The sequence below is a fragment of the Bidens hawaiensis genome, unplaced genomic scaffold (genome assembly GCF_021521415.1).
Source record: "Bidens hawaiensis isolate Kalapana, Puna unplaced genomic scaffold, B.hawaiensis_p1.1 tig00036429_1, whole genome shotgun sequence".
Classification (NCBI taxonomy): domain Eukaryota; kingdom Viridiplantae; phylum Streptophyta; class Magnoliopsida; order Asterales; family Asteraceae; genus Bidens; species Bidens hawaiensis.
In genome coordinates, this window is record NW_027496369.1 from 122,908 (window position 1) to 148,971 (window position 26,064).

General features: G+C 36.5%; 4 protein-coding genes and 1 pseudogene across 5 annotated transcripts; 4 read left to right on the forward strand and 1 right to left on the reverse strand.

The window, feature by feature from the left end:
* Positions 1-1,091: 1,091 nt before the first annotated feature.
* Positions 1,092-3,690, forward strand: LOC143588522 (auxin transporter-like protein 2). The gene is made up of 6 exons (XM_077069499.1): positions 1,092-1,296; positions 1,391-1,570; positions 2,209-2,321; positions 2,444-2,725; positions 2,821-3,286; positions 3,396-3,690. The coding sequence occupies exons 1-6, from the start codon at positions 1,135-1,137 to the stop codon at positions 3,609-3,611; spliced, it is 1,419 nt and encodes a 472-aa protein (XP_076925614.1). The 5' UTR covers positions 1,092-1,134; the 3' UTR covers positions 3,612-3,690.
* Positions 3,691-12,236: 8,546 nt separating this feature from the next.
* Positions 12,237-12,577, reverse strand: LOC143588525 (mitochondrial import receptor subunit TOM7-1 pseudogene; annotated as a pseudogene).
* A 2,072-nt stretch (positions 12,578-14,649) lies between these two features.
* On the forward strand, positions 14,650-16,132 carry LOC143588526 (small ribosomal subunit protein bTHXc-like). The gene is made up of 3 exons (XM_077069502.1): positions 14,650-14,857; positions 14,926-14,990; positions 15,816-16,132. The coding sequence occupies exons 1-3, from the start codon at positions 14,701-14,703 to the stop codon at positions 15,948-15,950; spliced, it is 357 nt and encodes a 118-aa protein (XP_076925617.1). The 5' UTR covers positions 14,650-14,700; the 3' UTR covers positions 15,951-16,132.
* A 2,040-nt stretch (positions 16,133-18,172) lies between these two features.
* Positions 18,173-21,386, forward strand: LOC143588524 (UBP1-associated protein 2B-like). 2 transcript variants are annotated; one of them, XM_077069501.1, is made up of 2 exons: positions 18,173-18,243; positions 19,912-21,386. In XM_077069501.1, the coding sequence occupies exon 2, from the start codon at positions 19,933-19,935 to the stop codon at positions 21,247-21,249; it is 1,317 nt and encodes a 438-aa protein (XP_076925616.1). In that variant the 5' UTR covers positions 18,173-18,243; positions 19,912-19,932; the 3' UTR covers positions 21,250-21,386. The 2 variants fall into 2 exon arrangements, with proteins under 2 accessions (XP_076925616.1, XP_076925615.1); XM_077069500.1 differs by lacking the exon at positions 18,173-18,243 and adding an exon at positions 19,331-19,711 and having other exon boundaries at positions 19,781-21,386.
* Positions 21,387-22,405: 1,019 nt separating this feature from the next.
* Positions 22,406-25,543, forward strand: LOC143588519 (uncharacterized). Its single transcript, XM_077069496.1, has 2 exons — positions 22,406-25,067; positions 25,149-25,543. The coding sequence occupies exons 1-2, from the start codon at positions 22,406-22,408 to the stop codon at positions 25,520-25,522; spliced, it is 3,036 nt and encodes a 1,011-aa protein (XP_076925611.1). The 3' UTR covers positions 25,523-25,543.
* Positions 25,544-26,064: the final 521 nt, after the last annotated feature.

Sequence of the window (26,064 nt, forward strand, 5' to 3'; positions counted from 1 at the left end):
CGAATTGCTTTGGAGTTAAATTGTAAATCATCAGGTAAGTCGCTATTATCTAGTTAACATATCATTGTTATTTTATTTTCACAAACACGAACCATATTGTAAGTCATACATATTTGGGTTGTATTAGAGATTCGTTTTGTTCTTATTTAAATTAAGCAGAATAATTCATATTATAATTTATATATAGTTTTCGGTTATATCAGTATTCATATTTTTATTCCTGTACAGTTATGATTTTAATATAATTCAATAAATTTAAAATTAATAAGGTGATTTTTCATAGTTATCGTTTGTGGGCATGTTTTTTTTTTTGTTTTTTTTTTATTATTATCATACCAGGTTATATGATTGAGATTTTAGGTTTATTCAACTACATTTAAGTAAAATTTATGATTCTATTCCAACAAAATAAATAAATAAACAAGTACATATTAGTATATTACACACTTAAGTAACTTTAATCATTGGAAATATTTAACTTCAAATATTTTAATAAAAGAGATAAATGATTGGTAACGTGTAAAACAAAGACTAAAATTAAACTTTTGCAAGAAAAGAGAAAAAAAAATGTAAGCTTTATATTTAAATTATTTTGTTAGACAAATAGAGTGTAAGTAGAACTAATGTAACGTCTATATCATTTACACCAAAAGAGAAGTAAAAAAGAAAAGATTTTGTACACTAACATTAACAACTGTACAAGATTCTGTCTGTAACATTAAGCAGCCAAAATAATAATAAGAGAAATTTTTACAGACAAAGAAACACTAATTCAGCAGCAAAAAGCCTTCACATTTTTCTCTTTAAAGCTTCATCAAATTCTCTTCTTTTTTCAACAAATCCCAATAATTTTAGTGAGAGAAAGTAACCAAGAATCATATCATATATATTTTCTTTCTTTAGCTGCTGGTATGTCTTTTTCATGATTAAATTCATCAAATTTATTAATCTTTTTTGAATTTATGAGACACCCATTTGATCATTATATCTCTCTCTCTTCTGGTGCAAAAAAAAAAAAAAAAACTCATTTTTTTCAAGATTTTGGATTGGTTTATATAAAGGTGGAACCTTTTTGTGTTTTCAGGTTCAGATAAATTAAGGGTTTTTTGGTGAAAGTTAAAAAAGAGAGCAAAAATGGTTCCAAACAAACAAACTGATAAAGAAGCAATAGTTGCAACTGAGCAAGAAAATGGTGAAGAAGAGGCAGGGGTAGATCAGTCAATGTCTGGTTTCAAGAACTTTCTTTGGCATGGTGGTTCTGCTTATGATGCTTGGTTTAGTTGTGCTTCAAACCAGGTAAATTTACCAAAATACCCTTTTAGAGCTTGTACTTTTATTTTGCTAAAAATTTGAATCTTTTTTTTGTTTCTTGTATGGGTTTTTTGATCAGGTGGCTCAAGTGTTGTTAACTTTGCCATACTCTTTCTCTCAATTGGGCATGCTTTCAGGAGTCATATTACAAGTGTTTTATGGGATTCTTGGAAGTTGGACTGCTTATCTTATAAGTGTTCTTTATGTGGAGTATAGAGCCAGAAAAGAGAATGTCAGCTTCAAGAACCATGTGATTCAGGTTAAAAATCCAATCTTTTTTACATAAGTTTAATATTTACATCACTAAAAAAGATTAGTCTTTGATTAAGCATGTTGTCTTACATCAAGAAAATTGAATCTTGACTTACTAAAAAAGTTTAGTTTTTATTTCTTGTTTTGATCAATATTTACACGTGTCACTTGTTTCCACTTGAGAACACAAACTTTGTTCTTTTGTGTGGTGTAATACCAAATCCATCAGTTTCCATAACATATTGTACCATGTGCTTAATTACTTGGACCTTACATGATGCATTTTCCTTTGACACATGCTTGCCATACATATATACTTATTCAAAATTCAATCTTTTATAAGTTTAATATTTGCATCAATTAAAAATATTAGTATTTGATTAATATTTACAATTTACATAAGTCATGACTTGCTTCCACTTGAGAACACAAACTTTGTTCTTTTGAGTGATGCAATACAAAATCCATCAGTTTTCATGACATATTGTACCATGTGCTTAAACACTTGTATTTTAGTTGTAGACAAATGCATTAAACTAGAACATCATTTGATACATGTGAACCATGCTTCTATATGCCCTACATGATGCATTTTGCTATGACATATGCATGCCATCCATACTTATTCACACTATTTTGATGTAGTGGTTTGAAGTGCTAGATGGGCTTTTGGGCCCACATTGGAAAGCTGTGGGGTTAGCCTTCAACTGCACCTTCCTTCTATTTGGCTCAGTCATACAACTCATAGCTTGTGCAAGGTTTGAATCCCAACCTTATTTATTATTTTAACCATCATACAAATTATTATACAAAACATTGTTACATTAGTCATTTGATGTTATTAAATTATTATATATTGTGTGACATATTATCTATACAGCAATATATACTACATAAATGATCATTTGGACAAGAGGACATGGACATATATATTTGGAGCATGTTGTGCTACAACCGTCTTCATACCATCGTTCCATAACTACCGAATTTGGTCATTTCTCGGCCTCGGTATGACCACCTACACCGCTTGGTACCTAACCATCGCGGCCTTGGTCCACGACCAGGTCGAAGACGTGGTTCACTCGGGTCCCAAAAAGCTCGTGTTGTACTTCACTGGAGCCACTAACATACTCTACACTTTCGGTGGACACGCGGTCACAGTGTTAGTAAATAAAATAATAAATCACTCCCTAATTTAATGTCTTAATCATAATCTTTTACTATAAATAATGATTTTATTTGCATGTTTAATTTTAGTGAAATAATGCACGCGATGTGGAAGCCGAGGAAATTTAAATACATATATCTATTTGCTACATTATATGTATTCACATTAACACTCCCATCAGCTGCTGCAATGTATTGGGCCTTTGGTGACCAGCTTTTAACCCATTCAAACGCGTTTTCCCTTTTGCCACGAACCCGTTTTCGTGATACAGCGGTTATCCTCATGTTAATCCATCAGTTTATAACATTTGGGTTCGCGTGTACCCCGTTGTACTTTGTGTGGGAGAAAGTTGTGGGGATGCATGATACAAATAGCATATGTTTACGCGCATTGGCTAGGCTTCCGGTTGTGATACCAATTTGGTTCCTAGCCATTATTTTCCCGTTTTTTGGGCCCATTAACTCGGCTGTTGGCGCTCTGTTGGTTAGCTTCACGGTTTACATCATCCCGGCTCTAGCACATATGCTCACTTACCGAAAGGCTTCCGCCCGCCAGGTAATTAAAGATTTAGATTATTATCGTAATAATAATTTTTTCGTGACCATAATTAGTAACCCATTAGCACATATGCTCACCTTAATATTGTCAAATTTGTTGTGTGCAGAACGCAGCGGAGAAGCCACCATTCTTTCTACCGAGCTGGACGGCTATGTACATAGTCAACGTATTCATTGTGGTTTGGGTTTTTGTGGTTGGGTTCGGGTTCGGTGGGTGGGCTAGCATGACAAACTTCATCAAACAAGTTGACACGTTCGGTCTGTTTGCCAAGTGTTACCAATGCAAGCCTCCGCCGGCATCGTTACCGGCTCATAATCATTGAGTTTGATGTTTTGGTTCATTGGTTGTTTTTCTTTGGTTTTAGTCTAGTGGTAATATATGAAGATATGGTTGATGATGCATTTAGTCTTGGTTGGAATATAACATAGGTTTGATTTTAATTTGTTTATGACAATTTTAAGAATATATTCACAAGTTGTTTTTAATATTTTTGATGTTTATTGTTTGTAATATGCCATAATTGCTTGTATGTTAGAACAAAAATGTAATCCGTCGCTAATTATTGACGGACAGCCTAATCCGAGGACAACCAACTGTCATTCACGAACATGACACACATAAGTCTAGATCCTGTCGTCTTTTATGGAACCTCATTGCCCACGAAAGATTGGTCGCGAACTTTAAGATAAGATTTCAAATAAGATTCCTGACAACTATATTCATGTCTGTTATATAGTTATTTTCTTCTTGTGTATATGGACACATAACTACTAAGCGATGGCGCAACTTAGTTGGGGCCAAGGGGGTGGCCCGACACTCTCCGTTTTTTTGCTCATTAGTGTAAATTTATTCTTTTCGGTTGAAATTTTTTATATATAGTGTAAATTTATCCCGTTTTTTTCCCGAAACTTAGAGCCTTGCCCCCTCTCGTTCATATAGTTGCTTATACATATTGAGTCCGTACTCCCGATGTATATATTCAAACTTCGCCACTGCTACTAAGATTAATTAATAGGATTTCTTTATATAACAACCCAACCAGCTAGGCAAGCTGGACAAAAACAAAGTAACAAAACAACACCAAACAAAACAAGAAACCAATGCTGGAAACATAACAAAACCAAAGAGGCAAAGACCTCCAAACCCTAATACAGACAACATGACTAAACTGGTCTAAAAACATTGAAACTAAAGACAACACCACATGTCCCAAATAATAGGTATATACTGTCAGCTATTAAATGATAGAGGTGGGTCAATTGTAATAATAGCATAGTGGCGGAGCAAAAAATATTTCTTAAGGGTTCGGTATTTTTAGGTGCTCGATTTTTTTTCAGCGTCAAAGTTTTCGGGCCCAAAGTCATATTTAATAAAAAAGAATTGCATATTATAATTGTTTCCTACACATTTTCGTGTTTTGTAATCGATTCATAACATCTTCAATCGCGACTCCAAAAAAGAACTCATTTTCAATCTAACAAATGCATGTATCATATATACAGTTGTCACCCATTTAATTACGCAAAATCAAAGAAATATTTTTCGTGAGGTTTGGATCAATTGAAGGCTCATCAAAGAAAGAGTCGGTCGGCCGACCGTTGTCGTCTGGTTGAAGCGCGGCAGGTATGGTAATGGTTGAAGCCTTGAGAAGAACCAGCGAAGGCGATGATGTGATGGTCGTTTGGTCAATAGAAACATAATTTATCGGTCACTGAGGCGATGGATGTTTTTATTTTTTTATTTAATTTTCACTTAGGTATTATGTTTAAGAATGTTAACTGAGTCTGGTTTACTAGGCAATTCTATGAATAATTTGGACTTTTTTATAAGCATAATCTATATATGGGTTATTATTGGCCCGTTTATAATGTTTGTTAGCAATTTTTTAAAGTTTTTTATATATTGTAAAAAAATTCATTACTATAACAATTTTAATTCAAATTTTTATAATTAATGGGTTCGAATACTATTTTTAGAGTGACACTAGGTTAGTTCACCGAAAAAGAATGAGTCCATTCATTGATTCGATACCATAGGTTATATATAAAACCGAGAAAAGAACGGATTCGACCTAATTACATAGTTAAATGATTAACAAGAATTAAAAAAAAACAAACTTATCAGATGCCTATTATAGGTTTATCACAGTATTTATATCTTGTTTTTAATAATTTATATGTTGAAAAATCGAGTTTTTTTACCAAAATAGGGTGTAGGGAAAATTTATTTACCAAAATAGGTTAAATGAAACATATTTACCAAAATAGGGTTTTTATTTATTTCTCATTTATTTTGTTATGACCCCACAATCACTGCCTAAGTCCCTCACTACCAGAGTGGTCGCCGGCCATCACCATCAAACGCTCCACCGCGCCGGCCATCTTAATCGCCGGCCATCACCATCAGATGCTCCGCCGCGCCAACCATCTTAATCGTCCAAGTTCACGTAGTCATTCTATCTACCTATCTCTCGTCAGCTTAAAATAACACAAGAAACCATCGAGGGAGAAGGAGATAGTAACGACGTGAACTCCGGCGACGATAGCCGTCGCGGCGGAGCGTTTGATGGTGATGGCCGGCGACCACTCTGGTAGTGAGGGACTTAGGCAGTGATTGTGGGGCCATAACAAAATAAATGAGAAATAAATAAAAACCTTATTTTGATAAATATGTTTCATTTAACCTATTTTGGTAAATAAATTTTCCTTACACCCCGTTTTGATAAAAAACTCTGAAAAATCAAGATCAAACATTAATCCAATAATAAGTTAGGAAAAGCATTTATGGCAGTTTCTTTTTGATTAATTATACACGCTTTGTTTATTATTGGTGAAAGTAAACTTTAAAGGCCCGGATATCTTTACAGTCAAACTGTTTGAACCGGTTTTATAAAATTCTTAAAATTGTTAGTTTTTATTAAAAATCTGGGGCAACTTCATATAACAGTAACCAAGTTTCAAAAGTGTTTCAATTAAGTCACTCAACTTTAAAAAGTGTTTCAATTAAGTCACTCAATTTTCATATTTTATTAAATTGAAGGTTTTAACATGTTTTTTAACGTTTTTCTTTTTTGGTTCACATAGGAAATCTTTTTATCTTTTTTTTGATGTTGACGTTGAGTGACGACGTGGATTTTATTTTTTATTTTTTAATTTTAAAATAATTAACGTTTTTTAATTTTTTTAAAAAATAACTACATAGATTGCAAATTCCGACCCCCGTATCTTATCCTCCATTTCTTTCTTAACGCACACGAAAATCGGTGAGACTCGATTTAAAGATTTAGTGACCCAGTTTGAGAAAAATATGCATGAGTGACCTAATTGAAACAGTTTTAAAAGTTGGTTACTATTCTATGAGATATTCCCTAAAAATCTTTCATCAATGAAACCGATGACGGGTTCAACCGACACCATTCATTTTCGTGATTCATATAGAACGTATAACATGAAAATTTTGAAAGAACGCTATTTGTATCAACGAATGAACCCATTGGATTTTATGAAGAAAAAACATGCAACAATTGCCCATGAAAGTTTTACTAAATAGATCTTTTAATAAAACTTTAACTGAATAAACAAGTTTATCATTAAAGTTTAAATAATCAAAATTAGAGGTGAGCAAATTAACTTATTTGGGACTGGTTCACTACAGCCCGACCAAACTGATTTGACCAAAAAACCGGTTCCCAAACTGACCTAGCCTGCTGGTTCTTTTACCAGTTCTCCTTTAGAAACTACCAAACCTGTTTTAAACCGGACCGATTTGAAAAAAAACCGGTTTTAAATCGAACTGAATTGGTTTGACCAGTTCGAACATTCATGCTCTTAAACCGGTTTCTATACAGGACTAGTTTGGGTCAAACCGGATTTTACCAGGCTTTGACCAAACCGGTTTGGCTTAGAACCTTTTCAGTATGAAAAAAAAAACGGTTTTGTACCCTTCTAATCAAAACTATTACTCTTCTTTCCATTTTAAAGAAGCCCAATTATTTTTTTTAATAAGCCCATTTTTCTATTTCGCTAATATCTTAGTTTCCCAATTGTTTAACCTAAATATTAAACCAAAAAATAAGTCAACCGAATTATTATAAAAGACCAACGAGCAACCTCAGACCTGCGACCATCGACAATGTACTTCAACTAAGACATTGTCTTTTTTTATGTGACCCGACACTAGCTGAAAGTTTCAGTGTCCGGTTGTTACAAATTCCAACATTGGAAAATACTGATACCATAAGAAAAATATCCTAGCTACTTCAATGGTTACAACAACTTTAATAACACTGTAGCTTACATGATCATGAATTATGGTGACAACATTTCCTAAGACAAGCTACAATGGGCATGTAAACTTGTTAACCGGCAAGCATGAGTGGGTTCTGGTCCTCCACCCAATTACACATCCAATAAAATTATTGTTGAATGGTAATAATAAAAAAATAAGATTTAATTTGTTGATGATTTATGTCACCTTTATCTAATGTTGTTAAGTCTGTCCCGGTAATGGGGATGATAATATCAGGTTTAGTCGGCCATTAGTAACAAAAAAGTTGTAACTTGTCATTTTATGTTCTTGTTTTTGAGTTAACATTATTTTTTTGTCAACTATAAGTAACACATTAACTATTTGTAACTTTTCTTTTTTTCTTTCTAAAATGGCCAAACTTTTTTGCAGGTCAGCCCGGCCCGTTTTGATTGGAACTAGAGATGACTTGTTTCAACTTCGTATATACGATAACTCGAACACGGGAACTTCCAAATAACTATAGCATTTCACAATCATATGAAGATGTGAAAATGAAATATGGTAAACCACAAAGTTTGGTGTGATTCCATTATCATTTACTTGTTTTAATAAACCTTCATTTGCAGTCTCAAGTCTCATTTAAAATTATTAAATATATTGCGTGGAGTGCAGAATGCGATGGAGAGGCCACCATTCTTTCTATTAGTGGCGAAGCTTGGGCTTAATCACAGTGGTGAAGAAGTCATAGACCCAATATCACGGGGGTGACTCTGCTCAATACCTATAAAAATTTTCAGACAGAATCGTGAATATTTATCCTATGAAGCGAAAAATGGCAGTGACCAGGGTCACCCCCGGTCCCTCTTATACTTCGTCCCCTGCTTTCTACCAAGCTCGACGACTATAGGTGGCTATCGTGATCCCTATCAACATATTCATTGTGATTTGGGTTTGGTTTTTGGCGTGGGGGCAACTCAACCATTTCGAAGGCTCAAAGCGAATAAAAGATTTAGGGCCCTTTTTTAGATTTCATCTTTCTAAACCTTGAGTGGTCTCGGATTGACAACTAATAAGGTAATCAACAGCTTAACCACGTCTCAAATACAAAAAACAACACGCCAATCGTGTAAACAAGAAACTGATCATACTGATGATTGCAAAGTTGTATAACGTGGATAACTACTATTGTTTAAACATCAAGCAACATTGCACACTAGAAGCATATAACACAAACAATGTTAGGATTAAACGCACACACAAAACTGAATACACACGCGAAAGCAATAACGAACACGAGGATTTAACGTGCTGACCTACGTCCACGGGTGGCAACTAGATATTCTTTATTGAGTGACAATGATTACAAGTACATAATGTGGTTTATATAGAAATTGAATTAAGGTTTGTAAATTATTGAACAAGAAATCCAAACCGGGCCAGGCTTCGGTCTGGCTACCCTACACCAGTCTACCCTTTGGACTTCAAATAAAAAAACCGGGCCACACAAGCCTACGAACCCAACAATCTCCCACTCGGAGGCCTTGAGTTCTCTCGTCTGCACTCCTGATTGTACTTCTGTAATCCGAACATTAACCATCTTCTAGTTGCCACTGCCTTCTCATCAATTAACCTGAAGGCCCGTTGAAGCTCCCCGGAGCTCCAACATGTCAGTCACGGCTAAAACTGCCCATGACCCGTTCTCTGTCCCTACCGGCTCCCACTGAAACAAACTACCGGATCCTGAGAACAAACACTCTCCATATTCAGCAAGTAATCCACTGGAGAGACTTTTACAGCTGGAATACTGGTTTTCTTAATCCACTGTCGACCTGGAACTGTAATTGAAACACGACCTGTGCTTCCACTGTCACGATGTCCTTTGACTGATTTAACCTTCCTAGCTCGTTCATCCTAAAACTTCACTTTGGCTCTGGGTTTGTTACTTGCAAAACGAACATTCTTCTGCCCACGAGATTCTGTGAACCGGACTTTGTCTTTCACCAAAACTGGATCCACTCCTTTCGGTGACATATCGACCATATACAACAAACCCATTTTCTTGCCACGAGCAACCACGAGATTCCATTTAACTACTTTCCACTTGAACTTCTGCGTCTTGAATCTTTTCCAAGAATCAAATCCCGAATCCCATCAAAGGTAATTTTTGTAGACGAACTACAAACCGCAGTCATTGTTTGCGACCAACTGTCAGGCAAAGAGGATAATAACAAAAGACCTTGAACTTCATCATCAAACTTAATGTCGACTGACAATAAGCGGGAGAGGTTTGAATTAAGATTACTAATATGCGTTGCAATAGACCCACCCTCTTTCATTCTTGTTGTCACTAGCTCTCGGATAAGATAGACTTTATTCGCTGCCGAAGGCTTCTTATACAAGTTTGATAGAGCCTCCATCATACCACGGGCTGTGGTTTCTTTCATGACGTTAAACGCCACATCTTCCAACAACGACAAAGTAATACAAGCCCTAGCTTTCTTGTCTAACGTCTTCCAATCTGCTTCTGACAACTTTTCTGGGTTTTCATCCTCAAATACTACATCCAAGTCTTTCTGACAAACTAGCGCTTCAATCTGCATCTTCCACCAACCAAATTTCTGCCCATCAAACTTCTGTATCGAAACCTTTCCGTCTTCTGCCATGACAATGACTAAAACGAAAAACTGGATAAAAACAGAGACAGACACAGCAACGGCACAAGCCTGAACTTAACGACTGTTCTACTGAACTCTGTTAAACAATCAACCTATTTATACGTAGCGGAATAATTAACTGAAAATCACAAACCGAAACTTTAAACTGAAACGATAAAACCTGACAAACGCGGTTGGCACTGGTTCTCGTTTTTCTAAACAATTTCTTCTGATTTGACAACTGTTCTTCAACTAAAATAGGATCTTGATTAACGCGTTCCTGGCTCGTACTTTACAAAATAGGATCTCGACCCAAATTTATTTATGGGCCAAACTGCCTCAAGAGTTGGGCCACACAAGTTCAACCAAATTGGGCTCACTGCCCTTGTATCCAGCCCACTAAGTTAACAGAAAAACAATATGGGCTACTGCCCTTTGATTCCACGAGGCCCAAAAGAATATGAAAAAACACTTTCTTTGGTTCAATTTCCTTTTAATTTTGCTGTGAGGAACAGCGCGCACAAGAACAAAGAGATTGGTGCTTCTCTTTTCCCTGCCTTCCTCTTCTGCTTGAATCTGAAACCTGGGCGGCGACGGTCCTCAACGGCGATATACTGGTGGTGGTGCGGTGGTTAATAGCTTTCGTAAATAGAACCTTTGTCGTGATCGTCGGACTGAGTTTAGTGGCGGCGAAACAACGGCGGCGTAAACTCTAACGACAATCGGAGAACCGTAGCGGCGGCGGAATCCTAGCGCAGTAGGGTGGCGGTGGCTGGCTGGTTTAACGGCGACTCGGCTGGTTCTCGTGTTCTTCGTGTGATCCGAACCTAAGCTCTAGATACCACTTGTTATGATTAAACGCACACACGAAACTGAACACACACGCGAAAGCAATAACGAACACGAGGATTTAACGTGGTTCGGTCTAAACTGACCTACGTCTACGGGTGACAACTATATATTATTTATTGAGTGACAATGAATTCAGTGTTTTAAAAACCGGTTCAAACCGGCCGGTTGAACCGGTTAAACCGGATTTCGCACAATAGCCCGTATTTTGAGTCCGGTATTTTTGACCGGTTTGCTAGAACATCGTACCGGCGGTTTTTGTCTAAAATACCGGTTTTTACCGGTAAACCGGTTTTAAGCCCGAGAAATTTTTGATATTTGTGGGTCATATTTTTCAAAATTGATTTTAACCCAACAATTAACATTAAACGTGTAAACTTTAGAACTATTTTTTAAAAATTGAGTGCTTTTCTATTATTTTTTAATATAGATTAACTTTTGGATTATTTTTTGTTATAGAACTCATTTAGTTTTATGTTATTTTTGGATTAAAGTTACATCTATAGGCAATTATATAGTAAACTATTGAACCGGTTGAACCTCCCGGTATAACCCGGTTCAACCGGTTGTACCATTTTTTAGTCTAATCCGGTACAAGTAAAAAAACCGGTTTTTAAACATTGACAATGATTACAAGTACATAATGTGGTTTATATAGAAATTGAACTAAGGTTTGTAAATTATTGAACAAGAAATCCAAACCGGGGCCGGGCTTCGGTCTAGCTACCCTACACCAGTCTGCCATTTGGACTTCAAATAAAAAAACCGGGCCACACAAGGCCTACAAACCCAACAAATAGAACACGCAAGGTGAAAGTAACCAATTGCCTTCAATACACGTGGCCGAGAGCAATCAACAAGAGCGCGATCGATCCCGCCAAAGGATTGGATTCATGCAAAGATGAGTCAGGTAACAAGCAGCATCGAAAAACATGAACAAGTAACAAAACTGATAAGTGATAACACTTGGATGACATGTTGCATGCCACTTGACAGTTTCTTTAGATAAAATATACATGCTTTGTCTATAATAGGCAAAATTAAACATTCTTCTACGTGTGTCAATAACTAAACAAGCTTTATATAAGTCCAGCTTCGAAAAACAACCAAACAACACAAAAAACTTATAATAATAAAATGTTAATACATGTAAATGAGTAAATCCATATAACGACACATCATAAATTCACTAATCAAACCATATAAACCCGGTCTAATAATTATTAATAAAATTCGACAAATAATAATAAACAACCCAACAATTAGGAATTAAATCGGGCTAAGAAGCTGATAGATCGATGGCTTGGGTTCAGAGTTCATGCCAATAATAATAACCAACGGAATGAACCCGTAACGAGTTATGACTTTAGCCTTCTTCATGGTCCATGTGCTCCATTCCTTTATAACCTTTGATGTTGATTTGTCATCTGATGGTTTTGGGGCTTTTGAGGATTTGGGTTTTGTCTTCAGAACCATCTTCGACGACATGTTTTGTAGTTTGGTTTGGTTTGGTTTGATTGTTTGGTCGGCTGTGAGTTGTTTGTTGATGGAATTAGAGATGTTCAACGAAACCGGTTCCTGGAACCGAACCGGTGGACCCGAACCGGACCCGAACCGGTTCCTACCCGTTTTTTGTAGGAACCGGACCCTATCTGATTCAACCCGATGATCCGTGACCGGTTCTTGCATTTCTGAGTGGAGGCGGGTAGGAACCGGAACCGGTTCCTAACCTGTTCTATCCGTTGGATCGAATATAGCCGTTGGAAATCGTTTTTTTGGCCGTTTTTTGACCGTTGGGGTCAAAAATAGCCGTTGGATCGAACAGGAACCGGGTTAGGAATCGGTAAGAACCGGTTAGATAGGTTAGGGGTCCGAGGGTGGGAGAACCGGTTCGGTTCCCTAACCGGTTCGAGCCTGGAACCGGTTTAAAAGGGGGTTTTGAATATAGAAACCGGTTAGGAACCGGTTCCGGTTCCTAGTCCCAAACCAAAAAACCGGTTCCGGTTCCTAGTCCCAAACCGTTTTGAACATGCCTAGATGGAATCATGGAATAGTGAACCCTAAAGAGGTATAAGTAAATAGGGGCTGAAAAGTATTAAGCCCGATAACACTGGTTAATGGATGGAGGCCCATTACCTAAATATACTAGATTTTTAAGATATTTGTATGTCGCAGTCTCGCAGATGTACATAACCTATAATAATAGTTATTACTATTGTTTTTTTTAAATTTAACATCGATGATATTAGTAATAATTTAAGCAATAGTAAGGCGTAGTGACAACCGGCAACATTGTGGAGAATGTTTTCAGGCGTTTTAAGGTTCAAAAAGTCTCACAACTTTATAGAGAAACGTTTGATGAATATAATGGTGGGATCAAAGAATGAAACCAACCAATGAAGATAGGAGTTGGGGGGCGTTTTGACATTTTGGGTGTTTCCCATCACTCTTGGTCTAACAACAATACTCAATAGCAATGATAGTAATAAAATTAGTTATAACTAACCACTCATATGAAAGAAAAAAACCAATTCAACCTACTTCATCAATTATAAGGGTGGATGGAGTGGACTCTAAACGGGGTTTCGGTATTCATGAAAGAACAAATCAAAAATGAGACTGGTGGTTTGGAGGATCAGAAAGAAATGTGAAAAATGGGCAGGAACACCGGCCCATGGATTCCGGTGCTAAACTAAAATCCTTTTCGAATGTGTGTTTGAGAACACCACTCCGCATACCATTTGGTATATATGACTTTAAAATCCTTTTAAAATTTATTTTTGAATGCAAACAAATCAAATTTTGCACGAGTAAACTTTGTGATTTATGTTAATATGATATTATATGTACTCAAAATTAGGGGTATAAACGAGTCAAGTAAAACTCGTTTTCATACCTGAGTTAAGCTTAGAATTTTCTAATTTATTACTATTTATTAGTTATATAAATTTATAAATATTTTTATCTATATTTTATTACTATGGCCGGGAGCACATATACTACATAAATTATTTAACTACTTTTATAATGATTAGCAAACATAGGAACATAGATAATAGTTTACTCTTGATATAATAATAGTTATTTATGTCTATATGACCTTCAATAAAATTTTTGTAAGTAATATATCTTGCGAAATTGCTCAAGCTTGATAAATAACACTTGGGTTATGACTAATATGTTAAACGAGCTTCTTGTAGGCTCTAACTTCCAGTTTTACCTTTTTAAACCCAACCAATTTATTTTTTTATCGAGTCGATCTTGAGTAACTTACAAACAATGAGTTATTAACTCGTTAATGCAAGATCCCCGGTAAGTAAAGCAAGCTAGTTAAGTGGGTTAGATGTGGACAAATAAACCGGTTAATTGAACTGGTTTGAAACCGATTAAGTAGAAACCGGTTTGAAACTGCGGTTCAGAATTGGATTGTAATTTTCTCTAACAAATTCGTTTTCAAACTGGTTAACCAGGCAAAAACCAGTCAAATCCTGAACTGAAACTGAACCGGTTTCAACCTAACCCGGTCTGTGGACCTCTAAAGTGAGTTAAGTGATACGACGCCGTATATTATATACCAGAGTGAGTATATTTGGAGGGAACTTATCAACTCTTATCTTCTTTCACTATTAATTGTACCAAATCAATCCTGTGCTTGAAACCATGGCGTCAATGGCGTTAGCCGTGGCATCCATTCCGATCACTTCCAACTCTCTCTCCTTCTCCCGTTCTCCGTCTGTCACCGCCGTGCCTCTCTCTCACGCGCCGTCGTCAGTCTCTCTCTCCGCCTCTGTAACAACAACCCCAATTTCACCTCTCAGTACGTAAACCTAGTTATTATTATTATTATTGATATTTCAAAACTAATTGGTTTGTTTTGAGGCTCAGTTTATTGTGGAAGAGGGGATAAGAAGACTGCTAAAGGCAAACGATTCAATCATTCCTTCGGAAATGTAAGTTTTATTTTTTAATGTTTTAGAGAACGGAATGCAAACGCTAGATACTGTAATGATAAACCTAGTATTTGTTCATTGTTCAATATCTCAATTTAGGAGTGTCCATTGGTTGGTTCGGTTTTGGGCTAAAACCGAACCAACAAACAAAATGTCACTCCTTGAAAACTGTTCGGTTTCAGTTTTGTCATATGTGCTTGAAAATTTTGTGTCTGAAAAGAAAATTTTGGCATAATTTAATGAATTTATTTTTGGCCCAATTTTTTGTGAGTTTATAAATAATTAGTTATTATTATACATTTGAGCTAAAATATGTGGGTTCAACTATGTATTAAATGCTATAAATTACTTTAAATTCAAAATATTCGGTCATCTCAGTTTTAGTTACAAACAAAACCTAAACCGAATGGAAAGCTTAGTTTTTACGAAAACATAAAACCAAACCGTCGGTTTTTGTATCGGTTCAGTTTGGTTTTGAGCGTAGCTAAAACCGAACTTACCAAACCGAAACTTTGTTTTTACTAAAACATAAAACCAAATTGTTGGTTTTTGTATCAGTTCGGTTTTAGTTACATGGAGAACCGAAGTTCAGTTTTTCGAGAAAACATAAAACAAACCGTCGGGTTTTGTTTCTGTTTGGTTTCTTTGGTTTCAAATCGTTTATCTTGTTTTTGTTTTCATGCACGTACTATCTCAATTTAGAGAACGGAATACAAATCTTAGAAACCTTATCGGTTGTGGGCCCATAATAATAAACCTAATATCCAATAGTATGAATTTCGAGTATTACGAAACTAAGTTGTGAAATTGTGTATCAACTGGTAGGCGAGACCGAGGAACAAGAAGAAGGGGAGAGGGCCACCAAGAGTGCCGGTTCCACCAGCTCCGCCAAGGAAGGACAAATATGACGACGGAGAGATTGTGAAGATTGAGATAGACGAGTCCCTCTTTTCGAACTAAACATCTTGTATGATTTCCATGTTTTCTTGTTGTATGTTATAAATCTAATCCCCTTTTGGAGGAGAATTGAATTATTATTATTATGTTTTGCTTCTTATCAGGAAGTTTTGTCTAATTTGAAATTGTGATATCCTGTGCAATTTATGTTATGGACAGTTTTTTCACCAAGTATAAAAGTAAAATTTTCACTAACTTTGACATTAAACTTTATATGCAACTCTGGTTAATATAAGTATTACTTACCGGGTTTATGTTCTATGATATGAGAGCTTTGCAATGAATCAAACCACGTTCAATGATTCTAAGATAAATGAGATATGAATGCTTGATGCTGGGTGTTTAAACATGTGAAAGATATGAACATGCTTGCAAACATAAGTGGAATAAATGGGAGTTTGTCATACATATATGACTGGCAAAATTTGAAGTGGTATTTTAGTAGGAGTCACGTGAAACCGTAAAAAGTGCAACACATCCTAACTTGACCCCCTGCAGCGTGGGTGATGAACGCATTGGACACTTTGCATATCAGTCGTTTGAGCAGGGGCGGATCTATTAAGGACGGGTTACCCCTTAATTTCGTCGGCCAAGTGCAAATACTCAAACCATCATGCATATTATATATTTTTCCTAAGTGGTTAACTACAAGACTAGAAATCATGTGGTTTGCCTGCTTAGGTTTGAATCCTGACATCCACATATTTTGAAACATTTTTTTTTTTTTGCCAAACTACAACTTTTAAAACTGATATATTAGCTACCCGACAAGGAATTTCGCTACCTTAGGACCATTATAGTTACGGCCGCCGTTCACCGGGGCGTAAATGCATTAAAAAGGGACAAATTAAATTTGATTGCCCTAACATTTTTTTAGGATACCCTTGTATATCTTTTCTAGATCCACCACTGCGTGTGAGTGTCACCTTTATATGCTTGATCTTGTGTGCAATTTCCATTGTCATGGGTGCGGACATTGATAGATCAATAACCGCAAGTAGTTTCACACGAAGTAAGCCCCATATGTTTTGGTTGAACTAAGCCTTTATGGTTCGGGCAAATCCCAAGGTATGAATCTGAACCATTTTATTATGTATTTTGGAAGAACACATACCATCTAGTATCAAGGGTAAGGAGCTGGAATGTAAGCTTCGTCGTGAGATACAAGTTCTCGGACATGGTTTTAAAAACTATATCGGTAGATCTTAGATTCGTGGTAATACTATGCATGACTTGTTGGACTTGACTAAGTAAGTAGCTTCGCAGGAGGAAACTAAAAGTGTCAAATGCGAAAGATATAAATAAATGCATGTTGGTTGCCAAGACACGTCTTCTCATGGTTTAGCCACCTTGCATTAAACAACTTTTAAAGCAGTTTGACCGGCCGTGAAACAACTACTCCACAAGCCCACAAGAGGGGAAACTCATGTTAAATTCACACCACACATGTTTCCTTCCCATTCATCCAAAGACCAAAAAATCGACCGGTCGTAAAGTTAATCTTTAGTTCTATCCAACGGTTCAGTTAAAATTAGGGTTGCCATAACATGCCGGACACGAAACGATAAGACACGATGACATGCGGTACTAAACACAAGCATACCACGACACGATAACTAATTGTGTCATTTTTTCTAAACACACACATGAACCTGTTTAGTAGCATGCTAACATGTTAAGGGACATGCGTTAAAGATACAATAGTTAATACATGTGTAACGAAACAAAAAGTTTCAATACGAGATTAAAAGTCTTAATCAATACATATTCCATAACATATTTGAAACAAAAAACAACATATCATAACATACTTGAACCAAAAAAACACAAATCTATAACATAGTTGAAACAAAAAATCATAACATTCATTAAAATTATAATATCAAGTTTTGACGAGCATGGGTGAAATGTTATATGTGAGTATGACTTTAGATTTGGGATTTTAGGAGAATATATTCATTTATCTTTTTAAATTAGAAATTTACAAAAGTTACAGACAAGTTAACAAGTCTTTAATCTATTTATAACACAGATTTAAACATGTCGACTTGTTTAAGACATAAACATGTTAACCTCGAACCCAGACAGACAACCAAACTTATTAAAATTCGTGTCGTGTCAGGTCCGTGCCATAAATTTACATCGTTAGTAAAAAAGAACTCAAATTAGGTTTAAAAATAACAAAAACAAAAAAAGTATATAAACCAAGCCTCAAGTCACAAGTACAGAATTACACCCAAATCATAAACATAAACCCAGTCGTCGGTCAGTCGCACACGAGCATACATCCGGTAAAGTCTGTCTTATATTATAAGTTTCATCGCTTCACAATTCAATTCGTCTGTTTTATAATTATTATAAGCGTATGATATGTATGTACTCTATTCATTATTAATATATGTGTACTCGTTCCTGTCAATTCATTCCTAGGGTTTACTCCATTAAAATTAATCCTTGCAATTCAAGCTATAATAACAATAATATTATGTTGTGGTAGTAGCTGGCCGGGCTATCGGGCGGGAACTAGCGATTAATCGGATCGAACTTTAATGTATAGTTGTCAGTTTTGTACACACACACATTGGACTTTAATGTATAGTTTTTAGTTTTATACACACACACACACATTTTTATATGTAGTTTATATATTCACATACACATTTTGGCCACCGGTTAGTCCAAAATTAATCAGTGGGGTGAGGATTAGCGATTAATCGGCGCCTAGTCAGGATTCTTACAACCTTGGGATTAGGTATAAAACCATTGGACGAATAGCCCAAAATTAACGAGTGGGGTGGGGACTAGCGGTTAATCGGATCAGACTTTAATGTATAATTTTCAGTTTTATATATACATACACAAATTTTTATATGTAGTTCAATTTGTAGAAGTTTGCTATAGTTTTGGGATTAGGTCAGACTCTTACCAAAATCAGGCCCGAATCTTGCTTGAAGGTTGACAAATCGCCTAAGCCTCGCCTGAGTGTCTAGGAACTTTGACAACATAGATAAATATGGGGTTAATTACACATAGTAAGATTATTCGCATGTTATAGTTTTTCTGTTTGGAGAATTGATAAAACTGAAGCGAATACCAATATGTTATCTTTTCTTGCCAGTTAACAGGGCGTTTTTTTATCAGTTACTAACAAATCTACATAATTAAGGTAATAAAATAGGGTTAACAATGTATAATAAAATTTTGTAGGTAGCTGGTGCAATACGCATTCAGTACTTTGCGAAGAGAAATAAAAGAAATTTTTAAGCATTACACTAATACGCACACCATAGAAGGCAAAAATGTGAATCAAACTTATGCAAGTTGAAACTTTGTGCTTCATAATTGATATATATTTTTACTAAAACATCCTTGCAAGTTCAAACTTTGTCCATACACTGTTTATCTGTTGAGTTTTTCCTATAAAAGAACATGTATATCAGGTTAATAATGTCATGCAACTAAACCTTACATTAGCTTATTAATATGCTTCTGAATCATATATTAGGTTATGTCATGCTTCTGAACCATGTATTAGCTTAATAGTGTCATGCCTCTGAACTCATATATTAGGTTACTGATATGCTATATGCAATTGTTTGTAATTTTGTGCTTCGTAATTGATAAGTTTTTAGTATTTCATCCCTGCTGGTGATTATCGTTCAAACGCTGTTTATCATAAGCGAGCATATATATTATTAGGTTAATAATGTCATGTGTCTAAACCTTATATTAGGTTATTAATATGCTTCTGAACCATATATTAGGTTAACAATGTCATGCTTCTGAACTCATATATTAGGTTAATAATGTCATGCTTCTGAACCATATATTAGCTTAATAATGTCATGCCTCTGAATCCTGCTATTTGTGGGATATATTGGGTGTGGTGGTTGTTGTAATGTCATTCTTCTGAACTGATATATTCGGTTATTAATATGTTATGTGCAATTGTTTGAAATCTCAGCTAAAAAGCAGTGTCTGTGAAATGGGGAAGAAAAGAGCAGGAACAGCAACCAAAGCACAAGCAGAAGAAAAGAAACCGAAGATAGTAGTTAAACATGAACCATCCGAGGAGGAGGAAGAAGAATCAGAAGCCGAAGAAGAAGAAACACAAGAAGTTGAAGTAACTGATTCTGAAGAAGAAGTTGAAGAAGAAGAAGAAGTTGAAGAGGAAGAAGAAGGTGAAGAAGAAGAAGACGACGATGGTGAAGACGAAGACGAAGATGATGAGAGTTCTAAAAAGGAAACTCTTAAGAAGCTTCTAGAACCCTTACCAAAAGAAAAGATCATCGAAATTCTCAAAGAAGCAGCCCTGAACGACCGTTCAATAGTTGCCAGCCTCAATCAAACCGCTGAGGTGGACCCCGCTCACCGTAAGATATTCGTCTTCGGCCTCGGATGGGACGCCACATCAGACCAAGTACTTTCCGTCTTCAAACAATACGGTGAAATCGAAGACTGTAAAGTCGTTACCGATAAGGTCACCGGGAAGGCCAAAGGCTACGGCTTTGTCCTCTTCAAGACCCGAAAAAGTGCAAACAAATCTCTCAAACAGACACAGAAGAAAATAGGAAGTCGCATGGCGTCATGTCAGTTAGCTGCAGCAGGCAAGCCAGGTGCACCCGGTAACAACCAGACAACAGCGACACCAGATCCAGCCGGACGAAAGATCTTCGTTGCAAACGTTTTGTCTCACGTGGACCCAACTGCGCTCCGGTCTTTTTTCGCTAAGTTTGGGGAAATCGAGGAAGGCCCGTTAGGGTTAGACAATGTAACGGGAAAGTTTAAAGGGTTTGCTATTTTCATATACAAAACAGTTGACGGGTGCAAGAAGGCTTTGGAAGAACCGAATAAAGCTTTTGATGGTTGTAAGTTGCAGTGCAGACAAGCGGTAGATAACCAACGTGGAAACAAAGCTGGTAAAAGTACGCCACCGGTCACTAGTAATAACGAGACTGGGAATGTGGGTTATGGTAATTATGGGGGGTTGTATGCTCCTCAGATTATCAACCCGGCAGCTGGACTTATGGTCGGGGCGAACCCGATGTTGATGTCTGCTTTGAATCAAAACAACGTTTCTTCAACGGCTCAGCCGTTTGGGTTAAGTGGTGGTTATGGAATCAACACAGTGGGTTCAAACATGCTGGCCAATTATGGTTCTCAACTCGGGTTACCGGGTTTGGGTGGATACCAGACTCCACAAGTGGGACGGTCTTCAACTGACACATCAGCAGCGGCGGGTAGACAGCAATCCGGAGTTGGTTCTTTGGCACCTAATTTTCCTTCGTACCTTGGTCGCTAGTTTAGATCTTTCTAGTAATCATTCTCTCTTTAATCTATAGACATTTTGTTTTCAAGAACAATGTTTATTTTACTATGTTGTTTCTATTTTCAATCAAAGTTGGTGACTTTTTTCTTTAAATTGCAGAAAATCACAATTATGATTAGTTATTGTTCATACTTATTTTTGTTATTTAAAGTGTTCCTAATCTTTAAACGAAAGGCTAGAAAAACACAATGGCCAACCGAATATGGTTTGCAACTCGGGTTGCCACGTATTGGGGGTTCAAACACAGTGGGACGGTCTTCAGCCGACACAACATCAGCAGTGGCGGGTAGACAGCAATCCGGAGTTCCATCATACCTCGGCCGCTAGTTAGTTATAAATTTCTTTCTAGTGATATGTGTTAAATCTTTGATTGTTATTGACCTTTTTGTTCCTAAACAAGTGTGTATATTTTCATATAAAGTCTGGCATTTTTCTTTAAACCAAAAAACTGTTATTTAACTTGTTTCATCAGTTAGGGTAGTGCAAAGTCGGTTAACCATAATTGTAACTGATGGTTGGTTAACCGTGGTTCAGTTAAACTGTCGGTTATGGTTCGCTTGTGGTCATTTTGGTTATTTTATTTTACTTGTTTCTGTTGAGTTTATGATGCATATATGGATGAGATCGGTACCGTACCGAAATTCTCGGTCCCGAAAATCATAAATTTTTTGTACCAGTACCGAATTTGCTCATCCCTAATATAACTAAGCTTTCCACTCTCTTTTATCAGTAGTTAGAAATAGATTTCAGTTGTAAGGGTGAGACGATTCAATGCGTTCGGTGTAATTTGGAAGTATGTGTTTCTTTATGGTGATAAACACCTTTCTTCATACAATTATAAACATTAAATTTGACCAAAGTGGAAATCTAAAATGGAAAATATTTATATTACACGCTGATACAATGATACTTCGGCCGGAATCATAGCAAATTACACGTTGATAGATATAAAACATGTTTGTTAGAATCATTCCAAATTACATGTCAATATAAAAGACTTTTGGTTTGAATGGACGGACAAAATAGCGTGGATAGTTGTTGCTTCACTTTCTAGCATTTACATTGTACATAACTGAGGATAAAAAGGCTAACTTGTGTGCTAACTGTGATCATAAGTGTAGTTCCAAAAATGAACTCAAGGCACCCGATAATTTGCTTACCATCTTCCTTTCCTATTACTTTCCTCTATTCTTGGCTTATCATACTTTTTACTATTGTCACCATATCGGCTTCCTTTGGTGGAAACGAGACCGATCACATGGCTCTATTGTCATTTAAGAATCTGATTACCCAAGATCCATATGGAGCTCTAAGCTCGTGGAATGCCTCTTCCCATTTTTGTGATTGGACCGGTGTTTCATGCGGGAAGCGACACAGAAGAGTGACTCGTGTACTGCTGATCTCACGAGGCCTGAAAGGCTCCTTGTCTCCTCATGTAGGGAACCTCAGCTTCCTTCGTGAGTTTTGGCTCTTTAACAACAGCATTGAAGGAAGCATCCCTCATGAACTCGGACGTCTGTCCAGGTTACGTATCCTCAATCTTAGCTACAACAAATTCCTTGGATTTCTTCCAACTAACTTGTCTGGTTGTTCTAACCTTGAAAAACTTGAGACTCATCACAACATGTTAGTCGGAAACATACCAATAGAGATCAGTTTCCTCCTAAAACTAACTCTACTTGGACTACATAATAATAACTTAACAGGTGGAATCCCCCCTTTCCTAGGGAATATTACATCAATGGAAATCTTCTCTACTAACGAAAATCCGTTGGGTGGGAGCATTCCACACGCCTTAGGCAATTTGAAAAACTTTAGAGAATTTTACTCTGGTGGGTGTAACTTACATGGATCCATCCCTCGTTCCATTTATAACCTCTCACTCCTAGCTCACATTGGTTTAGCTGGCAATCAGCTTACCGGTAGTCTTCCGCAAGCCATCGGTGCAATGCTCCCTCATCTTCTCACCATTCAATTAAGGAATAACCAACTGACTGGACCTCTTCCGTCTTCCATATCTAACTGTTCGAAATTACAATTTCTTGAAATGAATGATAACAAATTTAGTGGGAAGTTGACAATTAACTTTTCCAAACTAAGAGATCTTAAGATATTAACCCTCGGAAATAACAATCTCTATGGACACGGAGAAGTTGATGAAATGAAGTTTATAGATTCTCTGAATAACTGCAGCCAATTAATGAGGTTGACTCTTTTTAATTGCAACTTTCAAGCAATGCTCCCAAAATTGATAGGTAATCTTTCTTATAACCTCAATTATTTGATATTATCTGGAAACCAGTTATACGGAAACATCCCTTCAAGTATAGGTAATCTAGTTGGCTTGACCGTTTTAGATCTAGGATACAACCGATTCACTGGAAAAATCCCCTCAACCATTGGTATGCTTCAAAAGCTAAATATCGCCTCTCTATATGATAACCAATTTACTGGGCCCATCCCAGACACCGTCAACAACTTATCATTGTTGAGTTATCTTGATTTCAGTTCCAACAAATTGAAAGGGCATATACCATTAAGCATGGGGAATTGTCATTACCTATCAGAGTTGTACCTTAGTGACAATAAACTTAGCGGAAAACTACCTAACCAACTCCTTCAACTTCCATCTCTGTCGGTAGCATTAGACCTTTCCCGGAACATGTTGTTTGGTTCACTTCCAACAGAAGTTGGAGAACTTAAGATCTTGAGTAATCTGAATTTATCATATAACAAATTATCAGGTAGCATTCCTACCAGCCTTGGTGGTTGCATTAGCCTTTCAAACTTATACCTAAATGGAAACTTGTTTCAAGGCATGATACCACCATCATTAAGTTCTCTTAGAGGACTGGCCGAACTCGATCTTTCTTGTAATAACTTATCAGGCCAAATACCACAATTCTTGGAACGTTTTTCCTTAGAATATTTGAACCTATCTTTTAATGATTTTGATGGTGAAGTGCCAGTTTTAGGAGTGTTTTCCAATGCAAGCGCATTCTCGGTTTTAGGGAATATTAAGCTTTGTGGTGACTTGGTTGAACTTGGGTTACCCAAATGCAAGGAGGCAAGAAAACATAAAAAAAGGTTTCATGTGTTTGACATTTGCATCTTGCTTGCATCAACACTTTTCACCATATTATGTTTTGTGCATGTTTGGCGTAAGAAGAAAAACAAGAGCCAACCGTCTCAACCATTGATGAGCGAAAAAATCCTGAAAGTTTCATACAATCAACTAGACGGGGCAACTAATGGATTCTCCGAGGCCAATTTAATTGGTCGGGGTGGCTTTAGCTTTGTTTATAAAGGAATCATTGATAATGATTTTGGATTTGTTGCAATCAAAGTTTTACATCTTCAAATTCAAGGAGCTTACAGAAGCTTCGATAAGGAGTGTGAAGCATGGCGGAGTATTCGACACCGAAATTTGTTAAAGATAATAACTTCATGTTCAAGTATTGATTTTCAAGGCAATGATTTCAAAGCCTTGGTTTATGAAGACATGCCCAACGGGAGTTTAAATGATTGGTTGCATTCAAGTACACGTACACATCGGTTAGACCTTATCCAAAGAATAAATATTCTTATCGATGTCGCATGTGCACTTGATTATCTTCATAATCACTGCCACACATCTATCATCCATGGAGATTTGAAGCCTAGCAATATTCTACTAGATGAAGACATGGTGGCCCATGTTGGTGAATTTGGTTTGTCCAAATTTCTTGGAACAGACTCAAATCAAAGCAACTCAATAAGACTTAAAGGAACCATTGGGTATGCACCTCCAGGTAAGCTCATGTAATCTAGAATGCCCGTATTTATTTACACTCACTATTACCTTTCTCATATTAAATTATTATATGTTGCAGAGTATGGTCTCGGGAGTGAGATGACTTGTAGCGGGGATGTCTATAGTTTCGGAGTATTGTTGTTGGAGGTCATGACAGGGAAAAGACCAACGGACGACATGTTTAACAACGACTTTAGCCTTCATAAGTTTGCATACATGGCCTTGCCGAACCATGTGATGGACGTTATTGATGGTGACCTTATAAATTACCATCAAGATGATGCAATTTCTATGCAAACTAACACACCAAATGCACAGAAAACAAAGGAATGCATGGCTTCAATTGTGAATATTGGAGTATCATGCTCGGTGGATTCCGGACCACAAAGGATGAATATCAGAGACGTTGCCAATGAGTTGCAAAGTGTCATGGCTACACTTCAAAATGTTTGAGATGTGATCTTCTTTTACTTAATTGGATATAAAGATAGACAGGTATATATATTTTTTCGGATGATACACGATCTCTCTTGCTTGCACATCTAATTCGGTTCCCCTTCTTATTATTTGTAGGCACCAAGCATTGTTTTCTTCTGTTTGAGGTGTTGATCATGCATGTCATGGCTAAATCATGGGTAGACCCAATTAAAACGGGTGGGATTCTACCCACCAACTTTGAATTTGAATTGTGTGGTATTTATCTACTTGTATTTGTTTGTTATGGATGGTTGGTTGTTATGTATTTGAGAAGTTAAACCCTTATTCCAGCAACTTTTTGATCAACAAATAATGGTTGGATATGTGTTGGAAACATATTTTAAAGGAAGTTTCAGATATATAATATCGAGAGGTGGTTTACACCCTCTTGTTTACAAAATTGGTGTGTAGTTGTAATAGTGGAATGTTGTCTTTTGAGATATACATAAATGAATTGGTATCAGGTATGGAACATGAACTCGCACACGAACACAAATATTATTTTTGAGAAACTTCAC

Excerpts from the sequence above, each read along its gene's own strand:
- LOC143588522 (XM_077069499.1), top strand. The coding sequence starts at position 1,135 with ATGGTTCCAAACAAACAAACTGATAAAGAAGCAATAGTTGCAACTGAG. Across the intron at positions 1,297-1,390 it reads TTAGTTGTGCTTCAAACCAG|GTGGCTCAAGTGTTGTTAAC; the intron begins GTAAATTTACCA and ends TTTTTTGATCAG. Across the intron at positions 2,726-2,820 it reads GGTGGACACGCGGTCACAGT|TGAAATAATGCACGCGATGT; the intron begins GTTAGTAAATAA and ends GTTTAATTTTAG.
- LOC143588526 (XM_077069502.1), top strand. The coding sequence starts at position 14,701 with ATGGCGTCAATGGCGTTAGCCGTGGCATCCATTCCGATCACTTCCAAC. Across the intron at positions 14,858-14,925 it reads AACCCCAATTTCACCTCTCA|TTTATTGTGGAAGAGGGGAT; the intron begins GTACGTAAACCT and ends TTTGAGGCTCAG. Across the intron at positions 14,991-15,815 it reads TCAATCATTCCTTCGGAAAT|GCGAGACCGAGGAACAAGAA; the intron begins GTAAGTTTTATT and ends ATCAACTGGTAG.
- LOC143588524 (XM_077069500.1), top strand. The coding sequence starts at position 19,888 with ATGTGCAATTGTTTGAAATCTCAGCTAAAAAGCAGTGTCTGTGAAATG.
- LOC143588519 (XM_077069496.1), top strand. The coding sequence starts at position 22,406 with ATGAACTCAAGGCACCCGATAATTTGCTTACCATCTTCCTTTCCTATT. Across the intron at positions 25,068-25,148 it reads CATTGGGTATGCACCTCCAG|AGTATGGTCTCGGGAGTGAG; the intron begins GTAAGCTCATGT and ends TATATGTTGCAG.